This window comes from Mobula hypostoma, chromosome 14 (assembly GCF_963921235.1).
Source record: "Mobula hypostoma chromosome 14, sMobHyp1.1, whole genome shotgun sequence".
NCBI classification, from domain to species: domain Eukaryota; kingdom Metazoa; phylum Chordata; class Chondrichthyes; order Myliobatiformes; family Myliobatidae; genus Mobula; species Mobula hypostoma.
Genome location: NC_086110.1, coordinates 53,324,260 through 53,343,159, shown reverse-complemented (window position 1 = coordinate 53,343,159; position 18,900 = coordinate 53,324,260). Strand labels below are relative to the sequence as shown.

Below are 18,900 nucleotides of genomic sequence, written 5' to 3'. Positions count from 1 at the left end.
CTGTGGACTGGAAACATAACTGGCTAGCTGTACACCACAGCTGATTGAGGGGTGCATATGCCAGAACAAAAGAATACTCTGAACAGAAGGTGGCAGAATGCATTGCCTGGCAGGAGGACAAAGTTTATTGTCCCAAAGTTGACGTGAATGCACTGGTTTACCTGAGGAACAGACCATTAGGCCGTAATAAGATCCAGGGTGCTTGGAACTCAACTGTCTACAGGGTGGTAGAGGTACTGGCCAACACATACACTGTGGAACCTTTGGAGGGTGGGCCTAGCAAAGAGGCTGAACAGGGTAGACATCAGGCCCCGTGAGAACCATCCCACTCCAGCTACCCAAAGGAGACTGCAAACTCCAGTAACTCAGGCCAGCTCACCCCTGGGGCATGAATCAGATTCTGAGGATTCAGAAAATGGTGCGATATTGGTAGAAGATATGTCAGAACAAGGTGTAGAGTCTTGAGCCTAGCCTAGACATCATATCTTCCGAAAATATGACACCTTCTGGAACTGAGACTGGGGAGCCGATGACTGCTAATACAAGGGCAGAGGTCGGTTCCCTCCTGTGGCAGCACCCCGCAGGAGTAAACGAGTAAATGCTGGACAGCACCCTAACCCACATCGCGAACCAAGGTCAGTCCTTGCTGAGGCCACCATAAGTCCAGCAGCAGTGTCTGAGATACTGGCTAGACTCAGTTCAGTTCTCTATAGAGAAGCAGTTAAGGAGGTTAAAAGTACCCTTGTAGTGAGCGAGTAATGGAGGACGATTACTTGAATGCAGGGGAGAATGTAACCGGTGACTGTCGAATCTTATTCATTATCGTTAAAAGTGTACTTAGGCATCCATCCTGGTAATGCTAGAATAGTTGTCTGTGCCTTTAAGTGGAGACAGTGATGTCATTACGCACGCGCGGGATAGTGGGGAGACCATTTTTGTTTTCTGCAGAAGAAGCTGGTGGGGCTTTGGGATTAAGTTCCTTCCAGAGATACTGGGCATGGCGAGGAAAGGTAAGTATTAATTGACGATATCCATGTGAATTTGTTTATGCTTGTTGGTGAATTGGGAATATCAGTAATTTGACATGTTTTACATGTGGATGCTTTAGATTTTCACGAGTGAAGGCATCGGCGCTGGATAGCGTGGTTGGTGCAAAGTTCCTTACCAGCCAAGTAAGTCAGTCTTCCTGTAATTTAACTACCAGGCAACATCTTGTAAAAGTTGTGCCAAAGTGTACCGTTTGTCTAACTTTATTGTATCATGACTGATTGTTGTAACGTGAATGTTTAGTCTCTGTTCGGAAGCTTAGCATGTGCATACTAAAAGGGAGTAGATGTTTTAGATGAGATGTATTCACTTACATTTTAGCTGCTATGTATAAGATACAGGGTTGGTGGGATTCTAAAGTTGTTTGTATTATGTTCCTTCAGAATTGCCACTACCGTATTAGTTTTGTATGGTTTGCTTTATGTATTTTTATACTGCATACGCAATTCTATCCATACACAAGGATGTGGATCGAAAGTTAAACTGAGATTGTAACGGCAGGAATTGGTTGTAAATTCGTTCATTTTGTTTTGAGACCCTCTTCCGGCACTAAAACGTCTAAAACAGATAAAGGAATTAAAACCCGCAAAAGTGTTTGTTGTCCTGAACGTGTACTTTTCTCCAGGCTATAAAACAAATCATAGACAATCAATCTATCTTACAACAGACAAAATCAAAACCAGCAAATAACTTCATTTTAAAGCTCAAAAAATGATGACGTTTCACTGGTTTCTCAATGTAACTTCTCCAATGGGCAGAGAAAAGCTGCAACGAATTATGCACACATCTAATTCCCTCTGAGTTAGAGTGGCCACCAGGCTTGATTACCCAATCATTTCCACTCTAAGAGGTTACAGCATTGAGATCTTGTGATCTATTTTGAAATAGTACTTGAACAGATGGTGTGATAGTAAAATAAAGGACAAAAGTAATAATGTTTATGTGAAAGTGTGGTAACATACTGGAGATAATAACAGTGCTCTTATATACGGGACTGGAGAGAGCAGAAAGGGAACAAGTTTACAACTAGAATAAAATTGTGCCTCACTTCACAGTGGAGTAACAATCATTGTTTGTTTGAGCTGGTTTCCTGTTGCGAAGTACATCACTGTACCTTCTAATTACTCTGGTCATTTAGCTGCTATGCTGGTGTTTGTAATTTGTCACAAATTAAGCAATTTATGCAAAAAGTCTGACAATGTATTTTTCATCCAATGCTGAAACAAAATTATACCAACAATATGAACCTTTTGTGTTTACAATAAAGTGTGTAGGACAAAAGGCATTCCAATATCTCAAAAATATCTCATCAAAACCTTGGGGTGGGAATCATTTCCATAATCATAGATATGCATCTGTTCTTGCTGCTTTGAAGAGAAAAATCAGGGAACTGGAATTAAAATGCAAATTGTATATTTTAAAGCAGACTTTTGTGCTAATGAGTGCTGGCAAAGTTCCTGGACTTTGTTAGTTCTGCTCACACAAGGAAAGTAACTCCTGTGGTGAATGTGCTGTAGGATAGACTTTATGAACACATGCTCTTTGGCACCTGTCACCGGCACACATTTGAAATCTGGCCATTGTGCTTGCAGGATATTATATCCATGGATATTAACAGTATCCAAGACTACAAAATCTGCCCCTGTACAGGTTACTGAAATGTTGATTGAATTCAGCACTAAATGCCAAATGGTATCATTAGATCCTGCACCTTGCAATATCCTTCCTTTTGAAATGTCATGCCATTTTCTGCATTCCTGAATGCTCAAGGTCATATTACCACTAGAAATCATCAAACATGGTCAGCAACAAGGAGGAATCAGAATAATTACCAATTCAGAATATTTTGTTATGATCCGGCTTATTGTGAATCCCTTGGCAATGTTAACACACCAGTACTGTGCTGTTTAAAATGAGCAGCAGTAATTGCTTCATAATCAACTCAGAATTTTGCTGGAAACACAAGTTCAAATTTGTTGCTTTTCAAAGTCTGTCCTGGTCATTTATGGCATTTGAGCACATTTCTCTTACTCTTTGGTTCAAGTTCAAACATAGACAATTTTAATGGATGGAAGATTGGAGAACAAATTCCTTTCTCTATCATCATAAGCACACATCCATTCTTTTCCTGTCAGAACTGTCGAGTTAAAGTTAACCTGAATGTAAAATATTAGTGCACAAATGTAGCTGCCTATACAGAGGTAAATTTTTACTACAGCTGAGTTGATGACTTCCAAGAGGACCACAACTTTGCCCTGCTTTGAAGGCTTGCATTGCTCAATGACCTGTAGAACTATGCTGGCTGGAGTCAGAGCTTTATGCTTTGGTTCTTGGTAGGGTCACCCATGCCAAACAGATCAAAGGTAGGGGCCAGACTAAGAGTGATCCACCTGTCCTTCAGGTTCAGGAGTACAGTTTGGGACTAACAACCCTGACTGGTAAAACAAAATTGTTATGGAAACAGCAATGAAGAATCCTTCTACATCAGTGCAGTGGTATTCCTGAGTCTCCACCCAGGACTTGCATGACTGACAGGAGTTACAAACCAAGAGGAAGTAACTGACATGATGAAGGAAGCCTTGAATATCAAGGATGGAGGACTTTCATTGCTGCCCTAAATCCCAGCGGCATAATGGGCTGTAAGTATTTAGTTGGATGAACAGCTCTACTTAGAGATCTGCAGTGTTGATACAAGAAAATCAAGTAGATACAAACAACTTAATTGATATTTACCGAATCTTTCCAATGTATGAGCATGCATGATGTGTGCATTAATAAATTCTGGTTTTTGAGGTTCAGTTCAAGGAAGATCTAAATTGTACAAAAATACTTACAATATACATATCCATAGCCTCACGATCCAATGTCCGGGTGACAATGATTTGTCCAGACTGATCATTGATTTTGAAAATGCCCTTTGGTTCTTCATCCACACCTTTCCCGTGAAGTTGAAACTTGACATTATCTTTCTTGTCGGTTATTACCTGGAATATACCAAAATATATATTATTAATCATAACCCAGAAAGATGTAATTTTATATGAAAAATTATAAATATGCATTGTAAATTCTCGTTCTGAATCAGAGAATTAAAATATAGCTATAGACAAAATGAGTGCATATATCTGCCATTCCAGCCAGTATTTAATCATCATGTCCACTTTCTAAAATCTGAACAAGTGGCATGGCAAACCTCATCCCATTTCCCAAGATATTTAAAATAGTTTAATCCTGGCATAGCTGATAAATGCAGGGACAGAAGTAACTGCAATATGAGGTAGAGGTGCAGGAAAGGGGTGGAGGTTAGTGAAATCTGTTTTGATTATAAGTGTGAAACATATGTGAGAATATCAGTGCCCAGTGTAGTCATCTCCCTTATTGGCTCTGAGAACTGAGAGTAGTAAACATAACCACTGACCAGTCTCTCAGCCTCGTAAGTGTCTGTGAATCTGAAAATGCAATAAGTGATAGTCCTCTCTGTAAAGCAAGGCATCAGTGCAATTGTGGAATTCTTCATTATTCCATATGACAATAAATCAGTGCTAAAGGCACAAGGCAATCTAAATTTTTTTCTTTCCCACAATAGTATTCCAATTGCCTGCACTCAGTGATTAAAGTACACTGACCTTGCTTTTGTTTACTACGGCAGAATAATTATTACAAGTGTACTCAGAGCCACAATTTTGGCCAGATTAAATTGTGCTCTTTCTATTATCTATTTAGTTTACTGGATTTATTAGGATTGCAAATGAAATCATTTAAAATGAGTTTTAACTGTATTATTTTCAACTAATTTAAACATTATCAAACAAACAAATCAACTTCTTTTCTGCAGCATTGCATTTAAAGGGATTAGGTTTACAAAACATGTGGTCTCCTATAAATTGTCTGCTCTGCACTACAGGTGATTATCTCATTCTGCATTATTGTGTAAGGGGGTTTCGATTTTTATGTTACTGCGGAGGCTAATTAAAATGGCAACTTTGTTATGTTAATCTGGGGAATGCGGCTTTGTTGTGCTTTAACACTGAAGAGAGTTTGCGCTAGCAGTTTGTTTTACTTTGAATTGAGATAGCAGCCTTCTTTTAACCAATTGGGATAGTTGTTATGGTTTTGGTGTATTTGAAGATACTGTATGCGTGGGGTTTGGGGGCAGAAGGCGGGAGAGCGAGACAGAGGATGGACGAGGTGCTGTGAGTCTGCTAACGGGGTCGGATCCCGAGCAGGACGTTCGGCGAGGAGTCGGAGACGGACTCGTGTGGAGTGTCTGGTCGACCACCATTGTCGAGGTGGTCCGGGGGGGGGTCGCAGGGTGAAGAAGAAAGTCCTTGAGCTCCAACGGTTTTTTTGTGCACGAAAAGATTGAACTTTGATAAGTGTGGCGCCTTTTATTTTCCTTTTATATTTTATTCTCTTTTAATTATATAGTTCCAGTAATATCTATAAACTGTATATCATTTAATTGCATCTGGTGTATTGTCTGTTACTTGGCGGGGTGGGGTACCTCACACAGCATCCACACAAACTATTACCCAGTTTGCCGGGTCCGAGGCTGTTTCCCTAGACGACAGCGAGCCGAGCGACCCTGAGGGTGGCCGGGGGGGGCTACATTGTGGGGGCTCGTCCGGGATTGAGTCTGCTGGTATGCTGTGTGGGTGCCCTGTTTAAATCTGTAATGTGGGTCTCTGTGGGTTATTTGCTGGTGATTGCTGTATGCGTTGTGGGTGCGGTCTTTGTTCGAGTTCAGGCTGGCATTGATGAGTTGGAGGTGGAACTTGGGGCTGTCCATGCGGTTGGGAGAGAGAAGAAAGAGTGGTCTAATTTGGAGGTAGAGTCCGCGAATAAATGTTCTAGCTCTGGCAGGCTCCGCCTGGCACTTGGGATAGTGACCACCCCAAGAGGGGTGGAGGTGTGTGAGACGTGGGCGGAGCGAATCTCTCAGTTGTTAGATGAGTGGCAGTGCTCGGTTGAGGGAGAGCGACAGGGATTGGTTGAAAGTTTAAGTAGGTGGGCTGGTGACGGTGTTAGAGCTGTCAGGTTCACTTACACGGTAGTGACAACTGTCAGTTATTTGAAAGAGGGGGGAAAGTTTTCAGTGTGTCTTCTCTGGCTAGGAGGGCGGCTAAATTGCTTGCAGTGCCAGGGGAATCATTTCAGGGGATCAGCCCCTCCCTTAGTTGTTCAGCTGATCAGAGAGGTGTCGGGAAACTTAGTGGAGGCCCAGTGAGGGAACGGCTTGGGGTCTCTGGGGAAGTACGTTCCCAGCAATGTACCAATGAACTTCCAAAAGGAAAAGACCCTATTCCTGAAGGCTTAGAGGGGCCACACCCCAGGGTGTCGCTATGGATAGAGGGAAGAGATGCTAAAGCTATCCTCGACCCCGGGGCACAGATCAAGTTGTTGTACAGTTCGTTTTACAACCGGTGTCTGATGCATTTATCCTTGACAACCGCAAGGGCACCGGAGACTTTGGGTACTAGTGGCAGTAGTTATCCAGAAGACAATGATTGGTTAATGACCCTGGAGTTCATGTGGGCATTGTCTGGGCACCCAGCATGTCGAGTTGCTTCTGAGGATGTGTGTAGCAGCCTTGAGCCAGTACCGAATTTAAACGAGACCCAGCGGTGGTACGGCTTGGGGAAAGTAGCTGAGGGTGAGACCCTCTTAGTAGATGCTCCGAACTACCACGAGGGAGGGGAGTTGACCGCTGAAGACACCTCAGTGAGAGAGAGGTCACGGCAAATGTACCCTAGCGGCGTGGAAGATGAAGGCAGCATGTGTGGGGATGATGCGATGTGGTTTAATGTGCTGGATCTGAGGAGTGGGTGTTGCCAGATCCTGAGGAGTGCGGCTGTTGAGCTGAAGACGGCCTTTACTAGTTCCCTAGGATTCTTACGATCCGAAAAGATGCCCAAGGGCATATCCGGAGTCCCTGCATCCTTCCCGCGGGACATGAGGAAGACCATGGGGGAAGTGAAGGTGTGTGGAGTTTTGACGTATGTGGATGACCGCCTAGAGCTTGGATTCGCCTGGGGGGACTATGAGGCGAGGCGAGTGGCTGAGCCCGGGCGACTGAAGCGAAGTGTCAAATATGGAGGAGTTTTTGGCCGGAGGAGTTTGGTGCAATGTGAGGAAAATGACCCGACATACCAGTTGAACTTCCTGGTGTTGGGACAGACGGTGGTGGACCGGGGGATGGAAACCCAGGTCGTCCATCTGAATGAGACACAGGGAAGAGAGGGGATTTGCACCGCACTGCGGTCATGTACTGATGAATTAATCCAGCGAGAAGAAACAATGACCCACCTTCGGAGGGATCGGCAGAAACTCAAGACGTCCATTCAGAACAGATTGGAAGATTTACAAGTTGGGGAAGATCAAGGAAGTGTTCTGACTAAGGTCAACAGAAAACCGAGAGCCCAGGGAGGGGAGTTTGACTACACTCCCGAGGAGGTGAAGAAATGGAGGACAGATCTCGGAAAAGGGAGGCGGACGCTTGAAAGGAACCTGAAGGTGACTATCGCGAGTTTAAATGAAGTGGAAAAACTGAAAGTTGACCTGGAAGACGTCCTCAGGAAGAAACAACCGGAGGCTGAACATTCTTTAACTGCTGCTTTTCAGGTCAGGGTGGAAGAAGCTGGTGGGGTAACTGCGTCCCAGATGGAGATGGCCAAGAACCCTGAGTCAGAACTGCTGAGGCTGTGGCGAGAGTTGAAGGAGTCCCCGAAGAAGCTGACGTCTCGACTGCAGGAGGCTGAAGGGGTAGCCCCGGCTAAATGTTTCAGTTTGGAGAAACTCAAGTAGCAGCTACCGATCGAGGGAATGAGGAAGAATACGGATTCGAAGGATGATGTGCTGCACATGTGGAACATGCTGCCTTTCGCTAACTTCCCCGTGATTGAGGAAGAGACCTTTGGCCCTTCTCCTACTGAGTCAGGTGTAGTGGGGAGGGCTAGCTGTGGGCAGTCTGAGTTACGGCAGGATCAAGACGGAGGAGAGGCGGGGCCCTGGACACGGACGGGACTGGGGGCTCCGAGCTGTAGTGGTGGCCTGAGTGAGAGAGGAGTTGGCAAGCAGGCCCGAGGTATCCCTAGTAGTGTCTGAGCCTTTTGGGTTTAGGTGAGGGGGTACGGAGGTCTCAGAGGGTTAAGAAGCTCCCAGATAGTTTGGCCTATTTAGCGCCCGTGGGACGGGAGTAAGGTCCACTGTTTGGGGAGCACTGTCACTGTGTGTATCTGTGTATGTGTGTGTTGTGTGTCTGTAGGACTGGGTGGCGAGTTATTTAGAAGTCATGAGGACATGACTTTATTTGGTGGGGGGAGAGTGTAAGGAGGTTTCGATTTTTATGTTACTGCAGAGGCTAATTAAAATGGCAACTTTGTTATGTTAATCTGGGGAATGCTGCTTTGTTGTGCTTTAACGCTGAAGAGAGTTTGCGCTAGCAGTTTGTTTTACTTTGAATTGAGATAGCAGCCTTCTTTTAACCAATTGGGATAGTTGTTATGGTTTTGGTGTATTTGAAGATACTGTATGTGCGGGGTTTTGGGGCAGAAGGCGGGAGAGCGAGACAGAGGATGGACGAGGTGCTGTGAGTCCACTAACGGTGTCGGATCCCGAGCAGGACGTTCGGCGAGGAGACCGAGACGGACTCGTGTGGAGCATCTGGTCGACCACCGTTGCTGGTCCCAGGCAGCCGGTCGAGGTGGTCCGAGGGGGTCGCAGGGTGAAGAAGAAGGTCCTTGAGCTCCAACGGTTTTTTTGTGCACGAAGAGATTGAACTTTGATAAGTGTGGCGCCTTTTATTTTCCTTTTATATCTTATTCTCTTTTAATTATATAGTTCCAGTAATATCTACAAACTGTATATCATTTAATTGCATCTGGTGTATTGTCTGTTATTTGGGCGGGGTGGGGTACCTCACACAGCATCCACACAAACTAATTACTCAGTTTGCTGGGGCCGAGGCTGTTTCCCTAGACGACAGCGAGCCGGGCGACCCTGAGGGTGGCCGGGCGGGGCTACAATTGGAATGGCAGCACTTGCTATCTTTCTGAAATCTTGAAATGGACTGGGACTGGTGCCTCGGTAAACATTTTACCTTTGATTGTTACCAGATTCAAACTAAGAATGACAGTATATGATACAGTCATACCATCACCTAATTTGGCACTTTTTAATCACACTGCAGATGGCACCTCCTTCACAGTTCCATGAATATTCCAAAACATTTTATTGGCAGAATCGTACAAGTCATAGGAGGTTATTTCAGTAAACCATTGCACTAATTACCATGTTTCATCATTTCACTTGCAAAACAAGAATCTACAATCAGTGGCCACTTTATTAGGTACACCCGCTGTTTAGTGAAAATATCTAATCAGACAATCATGAGGCAGCAACTCAATACATAAAAGCATGCAGACATGGTCAAGAGGTTCTGTTGCTGTTCAGACCAATCTTCGGAATAGGGAAGTAATGTGGTCCAAGTGACTTTGACCTTGGAATAATTGTTTGTGCCAGACCAGGACTGTTTGATTATCGCAGAAAAATGCTGATCTCCTATGGTTTTCGCAGATAGCAGTCTCTAGAGTTTACAGAGCTTGATGTGAAAAACAAAAAAAAAATCCATTGAGTGGCAGTTCTGTGGACAAAAATGCCTTGTCAATGAGAGAGATCAGAGGAGAATGGTCAGACTCGTTCATTTACATCCCGACACGCGGGACAGAATCATAGTTGCATTGTTCATTCCAGGGACCAGCTGCTTGCGCTAATGCCAGCCGGTTTAGCGAGCAGAGCGGCGGACACCCCGGCTGAAATCTGGAGGTAAACACACAGAGGATGCAGAGGGGGATCACAAAGTTGAGGAAAGAGGACCGGGTCGAGACAACAGAGACTTATGGAGAAGATGAGTTCGGTGGGTAATAAAATGGACGAGTTCACGGCGCTAGCCAGGCGTCAGAGAACATTTCGGGAGTGCAGTGTTATGTGCTTCACTGGAACGGGGCTGCACAAGGACATACCCAATCAAAACTTCTCCATGGACGGCTTCCAGACGATTCCGGCTGACCGGAAATGCACGGACAGCGGTAAGCGTAAAGGAGTTGGGTGCTTACTGTTCTGGTTAACAACAGATGATGCAATCTGGGTCATATTATGATCGAGGAATGTGTTTTTAGACTGGATATTGAACTTTTTACTGTTGGACTTCGGCCACATTCCACCGAGATACAACACTGGGCGGCACGGGAGGTCGTTCCTGCCTGTGGCCATTGAACTTGCAGCTCCTCCCGTGGAGGGTCAGACACCCTGGGCCAATAGACTGGTCCTGGACTTATTTTCCATCTGGCATAGTTTGCATTTTGTTGTTTGATTGTTTATGGTTTTTGTATTGCTATATTTATGCTCTATTCTTGGTTGGTGTGGCTATAACGAAACCCAATTTCCCTCGGGATCAATAAAGTATATCTATCTATCTATTCTAACGGGAAGGTGACAGTAACTCAAATAACCATGCATTACAATGGTGGTGTGCAGAAGAGCACCTCTGAATGCACAACACATTGAACTTTGAAGTGGATGGGCTACAACAGCAGAAGACCACGAACATACACTTAGTGGTGACTTTACTAGGGACAAGAGGTACCTATTACGTTGGCCCCTAAGTGTACAAGGTAATTGTCAAGCTATTTGAAACCCTATTGATAAGTTAATATTAATGTTAAATCAATCCCAATATACTATATTGAATCCCCGGGTCAACATTGTGATGTATTCTGTAAAGTTTGAACATAATCATTCACTGTTACATAAAGTTGTCTAATTGCCCAAGATCATGTGATCTCAAAGGCTTCTTTCACAGTGTTAAAATGAACCAAGAAACTAAAGAGATCACACAGATGAATGCTTAAACAGCTCTCCTATTCATGAATTTCATGTGTTGGGGAGTGTGTATGGTAATGCTATCATGTCTAATGTGGAATTAAAAGAATCTGTATGATAGATTTTTTTAAAATCTTGTGGTTCAGGATGTTTGTTTTGACCAGTTTTTTCATGAAGCAGTTTGTACAACAAAGGCTCATTGATGCAGCAGTCTGAGTAAAATGGAAGGAGGAATTTCTGCCAACAGTTCAATGAAGACAGTGATTGATTATGAAAAACATATTGGCTCAGATTTTACTATATACAGTAAAGAGATGTCAGTCACCGCTGAACACAAAGAAGGCTGCTCATAAAGGTTTAGCAGGCACACTGTTGTGGCTTTCTCCTTTAACAGTAAGAGTACACAGCTTTGATTCTATGTTGGCTGAGTTTAAGAAGAATATTGCATCCTGTGGAGGAGCATAGATCACTGGCAGCATCTTCTGGATGCATGTACATATATAGTGGAAGAAGTTACTTTTACCTTTGTACAACAATACTGATAGTTCTTGTATCATTAGCAATGTTATTTCAAAACCATATGTTCTTATCCCTTGGTTGTCAAGTGCTTAATCTTTAATTAATTGGTAAGAATTGCTTCCCTCCGGGAGGACCACTAATTTGCTGTGGTTTGCTGGCTGTCTTGCATACTTCAATGACCCGGAGAGCTCTATTGGCTGGATTCAGCGCTTTCTACTTTGGGTCTTGGTAGGGTCACGCATGTCAAACAGGTCAAAGGGTAAAGGCAAGATGAACAGTGGTCCACCAGTCCTTCAGACTCAGGAGTTCACCTCTGGGCTAATAGCCCTGACTGGGAAAACAAAAATGTTACGGAAATAGCAATGAAGAATCGTTCTATGTCTGAGTGCGATGGTATTCCTGAGTCTTCACTCGGGAATTGCATGACTGACAGTAGTGGAAACCAAACTACTGACACAAGGAAGGAAGCCCTGAGCACCGCCACAGTTGGAGGACCTTCATTGCTGCCCAAAATGGCAGCTGCATAACGGGCAGTAGAGAGGCATTGCTTCACCTTATTTGTAATGCTGCCTTAAAACGTGTTCCAAGTCCCACTAAACATTTGACTGTTCAGCACACAAAGTCGAGTGTATGATGCTTGATCCAACATGAAAATCAATTCATCTCCAATATAATTGTTGCTATTAGTTGACTAATTAACATAACAATGTTCATTGATTGCTTGGGTACTGGGCTCAGAGTGGAGAACACATGGCATGAATTTGCTAAGAGCCATTCATCATCATCATAGCTCTCAAGTAAACCATTACGTTCTTCCAGCATGTTGCTCAGAATCATTCTAGTTCTGTTTATGATTTTCTTGTTCTTTTTTTCTCCTCTCTCTCTCTCTTGCCTTTGTATGTGATCCCATTCACAATTTGAAGCAACATTTTTTATTTGGTGAAGCTGGCTATCAATACATAAGATGACTGTTGTGAAATATTAGTTGCATAGCAACATTAGCCACATCAAACTCATTTATATTGCAGCACTGCATGTGGAGAGCACACAAGAGGTTGAACTAGTAGGCAATGATAAATAGTGGCTGTCACCATCACTCGTCATGACCTCACTGTTTTAATTGGCAGCGGCCAGCTACTAAGAGGGAGCACATTTTTTCACAAAGATAAGAAAAATATTCTGTCCCAAAACAAATTATTTTAGGTGGTATTTCGGTGCTAAGCATCCTTGAACTGTGTGTCTTCCACGTTACATATAATTTCACTCCTCTGTCTCTACTTACTTAATCTAGCTAAGCTATCTCACAAAGCTCCAAGCCAACTCAAATTAATTTTAGAAGGTTAAGTTTGAAGGCAGAGTACAGGATCAATGTCAGGATTCTTAGCTGTGTTGAGGAACAGAGGGATCGTGGAGTCCACATCCATAGATCCCACAAAGTTCAAAGTGTTTTTAAGGTAGTGTATGATGTGTTGGCCTTTATTAGTCAGGGGGATTGAGTTCAATAGCTGTAAAACAATGTTACAGCTCAACAAAATCCTGGTTAGACTGCACTTAGAACACAGGGTTCAGTTCTGGTCCACTCATTATAGGAAGGATGTGAAAGTTTTAGACAGGGTGCAGAGCAGAATTACTATGATCTCCCTGGACTAGAAGATGTTTTATGAAGATGGGTTGAGCAAGTTAGGATTGAAGGGAGATGAGAGGTGACTTGATTGAGGTGTACAAACTGATAAGAGACATACATAGAGTGGATTGCCAGAGACCCTTTTTCCAGGGGAGCAATGACTAATACAAATGGGCACAAATTTAAGGTAAGTGGAAGAAAGTATTGGAGTGAGGAAGAATGAGAGGCAAGTTCTTTACACACAGAGTAGAGTCATGGAACAGCCTGCTCGGGTTGGTGGCAGAGGCAAATACACCAAGGGCATTTGAGAAGCTCTTTGATGGACTCATGAATAGTTGTGTGGGAGGGAAGGGTTAGATTGAGCTTGAAGTAGGTTAAAAGTTCGGCACAACAAAGTAGGCTGAAGGGCCTGTACTATGCTGTATTATTCTATGTTCTATATTTAATGTTCTATGTTCAAACACATTTAGAATTAATGGGTGAATAATTTAACAGCAGGTGAATTTTCCTAATTAGTGGTGAATCTTCTAGTGCTGCCTTGGCTGGACAGAGCTGGCATGAGAGATGGTCTAAACACGAAATACTATAATCAGCACAACAATGTATACTTTTCTAATCATATTATTAACACAGTCTTAAAATCAACACATGGCTGCTCTTGATCCTTCCCACTCTCTCTCTCTCCAACAACATTGGATCACTTTGGCTCAGAGGTATCCTAGTCTGGAGCTCAACTTTATTCTTCACTCTATTTGGTGTTTCGGCAAAACATTCTTGTTCCTTTTCAAACATCAAGCATTGCAAAGTCAGAAACTTTTGAATTTGAAAACACCTCCAAATATTTTTCTCCTTCACTATCTTCTGATCCCTTATATTCAGGTGTAAACCAACACAAATACTCTTGATGCCTTTACCCCTCTACAATTTTGCTGCAATCAGTCCTGAAACTACATATACAAGTACTATCAATATTAAGAAATTGCTTAGTCATGATCCAACTGAAAGGTAGAACGGATATGAAAGACTCGTTGTCTGTTCCCCTACAAGAACAAGGTAGAACCCTCATGCCAAAATTGGAACATAACGGATCTAATTTTCCAGCATTTCCAGGGTTACAAAGAATAGGTGGCTAAAGACTACACTCCGCTATGGAAATTGTTATTTTCCAAATATTTTGTTCATAACGATACTTAAATCTTTAAAACCGTAAACATAAAATTGAATGAAGCATAACTTGATGTTAATTCAGTATCAGAGACAAGTAATTAAGGTGTCAGGAGAAGCAACCATCTCTTCAAAGCTGTGTAAAAATATAATAGATCTAAAGCTTTTAATATCTCCAGGTGAAACCAGAGATAAAAGGTTGATGCATTTCAGCCTATGGATATTAAAACAAATCAATGGGAAACTTTATCCAAAATAAACCTGAATGCTATATTGCAGATAAAATGAACACATGATTAAAACAGGAGTGGGTCTTGATTTTTTTTTGATATTCCCTCCCCCTTACCTTGGGGGAGCTGCCATTATTTTCCCTGACGTTCCAGCAAGGATTGAAATCTATCACGTGAAGAACAGTAATCATTCCTTATACAAATTTTGCATGTGTAAATTTGAAAGCTGTCAGCGTGGAAGTCATTTGTCAGTGAACAGGCTTACTTACAAGCAGCTTATGTGTGAACCAGGTCATAAATGAGATGAGTTCACACTTCTCTTGGTATTGTACTATATGATAGAGTTCACTTGTGAAACTTTTTTTTATAGTGTACCAACAAGCAGAATAAAACAAACCATTGTCAAACCACTCACTAAGTGTTTTGCTACATTTCTGCATTTCAATTCATATCTGAATCAGGAAAGAATATTGAAACACAGGTATGTTTAAACCAAACTGCATTAAATCAATTCTAATAAATGGTTGCATTAGCAGTATTGCAGCATAATCAAATGATTCGGATGACATAAAACATGACAGTATTAGGTCCCAACCAGCTTGCAAACATCATTTGAATTCAATAATTGTATTACAGTCCATAACTGACTATGGCCCATCTGGTATTTCATTATACTATTAAGTGGCTGAGGATATTTCGTACACCCTGTAGTTTGGTGTTACAAAAAAAAACAGAAAGTCGGCCAACGTCCAATTATTTTACTATGTTGATTTCTTGATAACATTCACAGATAGCAGATCAGGTACCAGAGTGGTCAAATAAAGCAGCTAACAAGACACAACTGGATAGAAAGAAAACAAACAAGACTTCACGTTTCAAGAACGTGGTGCAGTAAAAACAGAAAATAACATTAATATATTGTACCTGTAGAAATGCCTAATGTGCTTCCACCGCATTCATTGATCCATTCTGGTTCATATTGTTGTAATGTGTACAAAGTCACCAGAGAGACACTGAAGCTAGTGGATACAGAGTAGTTTATTCAACAAAATGAGACACTGTTGGAGGAAGAGGCCTCCCAACCCAATGTTACAATTTCTTTTATATAAATGACCTGGATGAGGAAGTGGAGAGCTGGGTTAGTAAATGTGCTGATGAGACAAAGGTTGGGGGTGTTATGGATAGTGCGGAGGGCTGTCAGAGGTTATAGCGGGCCATTGAATGGATGCAAAACTGGGCTGAGAAGTGGCAGATATTCAACCCAGATAAATGTGAGGTAGTTCATTTTGGAAGGTCAAATACGATGGCAGAATATAGTATTAATGGTAAGACTCTTGGCGGTGTGGAGGATCAGAAAGCTCTTGGGGTCCGTGTCCATAGGACACTCAAAGCTGTTGCACAGGTTGACTGTATGGTTAAGAAGGCATACGGTGCATTGGGCTTCATCAACTGTGGGATTGAGTTCAAGAGCCGAGAGGTAATGTTACAGCTATATAGGACCTTGGTCAGACCCCACTTGGAGTACCATGCTCAGTTCTGGTCACCTCACTACAGGAAGGGCGTGGAAACTATAGAAAGGGTGCAGAGGAGATTTACAAGGATGTTAACAACACAAACAACAGGAATTCTGCAGATGCTGGAAATTCAAGCAACACACATCAAAGTTGCTGGTGAACGCAGCAGGCCAGGCAGCATCTCTAGGAAGAGGTACAGTCGACATTTCAGGCCGAGACCCTTTGTCAGGACTAACTGAAGGAAGAGTTAGTAAGAGATTTGAAAGTGGGAGGGGGAGGGGGATATCCAAAATGATAGGAGAAGACAGGAGGGGGAGGGATGGAGCCAAGAGCTGGACAGGTGATTGGCAAAGGGGATATGAGAGGATCATGGGACAGAAGGCCCGGGGAGAAAGACAAGGGGGTGGGGGGAACCAGAGGATGGGCAAGGGGTATAGTCAGAGGGACAGAGGGAGAAAAAGGAGAGTGAAAGAATGTGTGTATAAAAATAAATAACGGATGGGGTACGAGGGGGAGGTGGGGCATTAACGGAAGTTAGAGAAGTCAATGTTCATGGATGTTCAACAATGTTCAACATCCTTTACAAGGATGTTGCCTGGATTGGGGAGTATGCCTTATGACAAAAGGTTGAGTGAACTTGGTCTTTTTTCCTTGGAGAGATGGAGGATGAGAGGTTACCTGATAGAGGCATATTAAGATGATGAAAGGTATTGATCATGTGGATAGTCAGAGGTACAGCATTGTGGGCCGAAAGGCCTGTATTGTGCTGTAGGTTTTCTACGTTTCTATGTTTCTAACATAAATAAATCTTAAAGAATGCATATAGAAGTACAAACAGCAAATTATTTCTATATAAAAGTTATTAGAACATTATTACTTTGAATTTATGAGTTCAGTGATTACACTCACATACTTTCTATAACATGGGCGTAAAATGTATGCTAAAAACAGTTACAATGCTAATTTATAAACACAGCTGCTGCTCCAATCGTACGGTATCCCTGACAACAATCGTATAATATTCTACACCAAGTATGAATCTGGCTGTTGAGTGAATGCTACTTAGGGTGTGCCTCGGGGATCTGTTCTGGGACCCCTTCTCTTCGTGATTTTCATAAATGACCTGGATGAGGAAGTGGAGGGATGGGTTAGTAAAGTTGCTGATGACACAATGGTTGGGGGGTGTTGTGGATAGTGTGGAGGGTTGTCAGAGGTTACAATGGGACATTGATAGGATGCAATACTGGGCTGAGAAGTGGTAGATTGAGTTCAACCCAGGTAAGTGCGTGGTGGTTCAATTTGGTAGGTTAAATATGATGGCAGAATATAGCATTAATGGTAAGACTCTTGGCAGTGTAGGAAGGACATGGAAATGATAGAAAGGGTGCAGAGGAGACTTACAAAGATGTTGCCTGTATTGGGGAGCATGCCTTATGAGAATGGGTTGAGTGAATTTGGCATTTTCTCCTTGGAGCAATGGAGGGTGAGAGGTGACTAGATAGAGGTATACAAGATAATGAGAGGCATTGTTGTGTGGATAGTCAGAGGCTTTTCCCCAGGGCTGAATTGGCTAACACGAGAAGGCATAGTTTTAAGGCGCTTGGAAGCAGGTATGGAGGAGATATCAGGGGTAAGTGTTTTTTACGCAGAGAGTGGTGAGTGTGTGGAATGGGCTGCTGGCAGTGGTGGTGGAGGCAGAAATGATAGGGTCTTTTAAGAGATTCCTGGATGGCTACATAGAGCTTAGAAAAATAGAGGGCCATGGGTAAAACCTAGGTAGTTCTAAGGTAGGGACATGTTCGGCACAGCTTTGTGGGCCAAAGGGCCTGTATTGTGCTGTATGTTTTCTATGTTTCTATCACATTTTTATATGCCAAAGATCAAATGTAAAAGCAGGACAATTCCATAGATACAATATACCTACAATATTTCCTTTGTATTACATATACTTTTCACACACCTTCTTCACACCCACACGCCAGACAACCAAAATAAATAATAATCAGCATTGCCTGGCTTGCAATCAACTCCACTGCACCACTCTAGGAAAACCATAATTCAAGGTTGCATTGTAAATCCAATGTACAAGTCACGTTCATGTCTGAAGATTGGTTGCTGATGAAGTAAATATTTGCTAACTCCAGAAAATGCCCTGACATACATACTATCTAAATAAAATGGATTAATAGCTGCTTGTAAGCACATGGCTCAGAAATGTGTATGAAACTTTTAACTGTGCACAAGGACTCTATGTTAGAAAGTGCTAGCTTAATATATTGAATTCAATACTCCACATTACTAATATTATTAAAAATATAAATTATTTGCTGACCTTTCTTCTTGATGAAGAGAGGGAACTCTCAGATCAGAAAAATCCACGGTTAAGCAATTTGGCTGCTATGATAGAACAGCTTCTAAGCTGAGCTGTCAGTAGAAGGCCCACCGTGGGTTTATACCAGTTCAAGAATTTATCCAAGTACCCACATTCAAGGATCAATTTGAGGATCTTGTAACTGCTTGTAGGTCTTTGTTGTTGTCACGGGATTGGGTAAAGTGTTGCAAAATGAGTGCCTAACAATATTTCTTCTCTCTCACACAAGGCTTCTGATATGTTACAGCAGTGCGCCAGAGAAAATGAGAATGAGCTACCTACAAATCAACCAGAATCAGGAACTGAGAATGAGGAACATATGTTGTGGCAGTATCTTTGAGCAGGTTTCACTCCTTGTCTCCACACCCATCTCCCCTCCTCAGCTCCAGCTCACCAATGTCAGAGCTGTCACAACCCATACATGCAGGCTCTAGTAGAAAGTCAAAGGTCAGGGAGGGAATGATTATATCCAAAATGGATTTTCCAAATGAACTTCCCAAAACTCCTTAGGTCTGCCATATTCTGTTAACCTTCATCTGAAGTAGGTTTTTG

General features: G+C 42.6%; 1 protein-coding gene across 3 annotated transcripts in view; it reads right to left on the bottom strand.

Annotated features, from left to right (window-relative positions):
• Positions 1 to 18,900, bottom strand: part of cdh13 (cadherin 13, H-cadherin (heart)) — a 1,230,859-nt gene that overhangs the window by 696,536 nt on the left and 515,423 nt on the right. For all 3 annotated transcript variants that reach the window (XM_063067141.1, XM_063067142.1, XM_063067140.1), the window contains exon 5: positions 3,882 to 4,031. In XM_063067141.1, the coding sequence (XP_062923211.1) occupies positions 3,882 to 4,031 (150 nt within the window). The remainder of the gene's footprint in view (positions 1 to 3,881; positions 4,032 to 18,900) is intronic.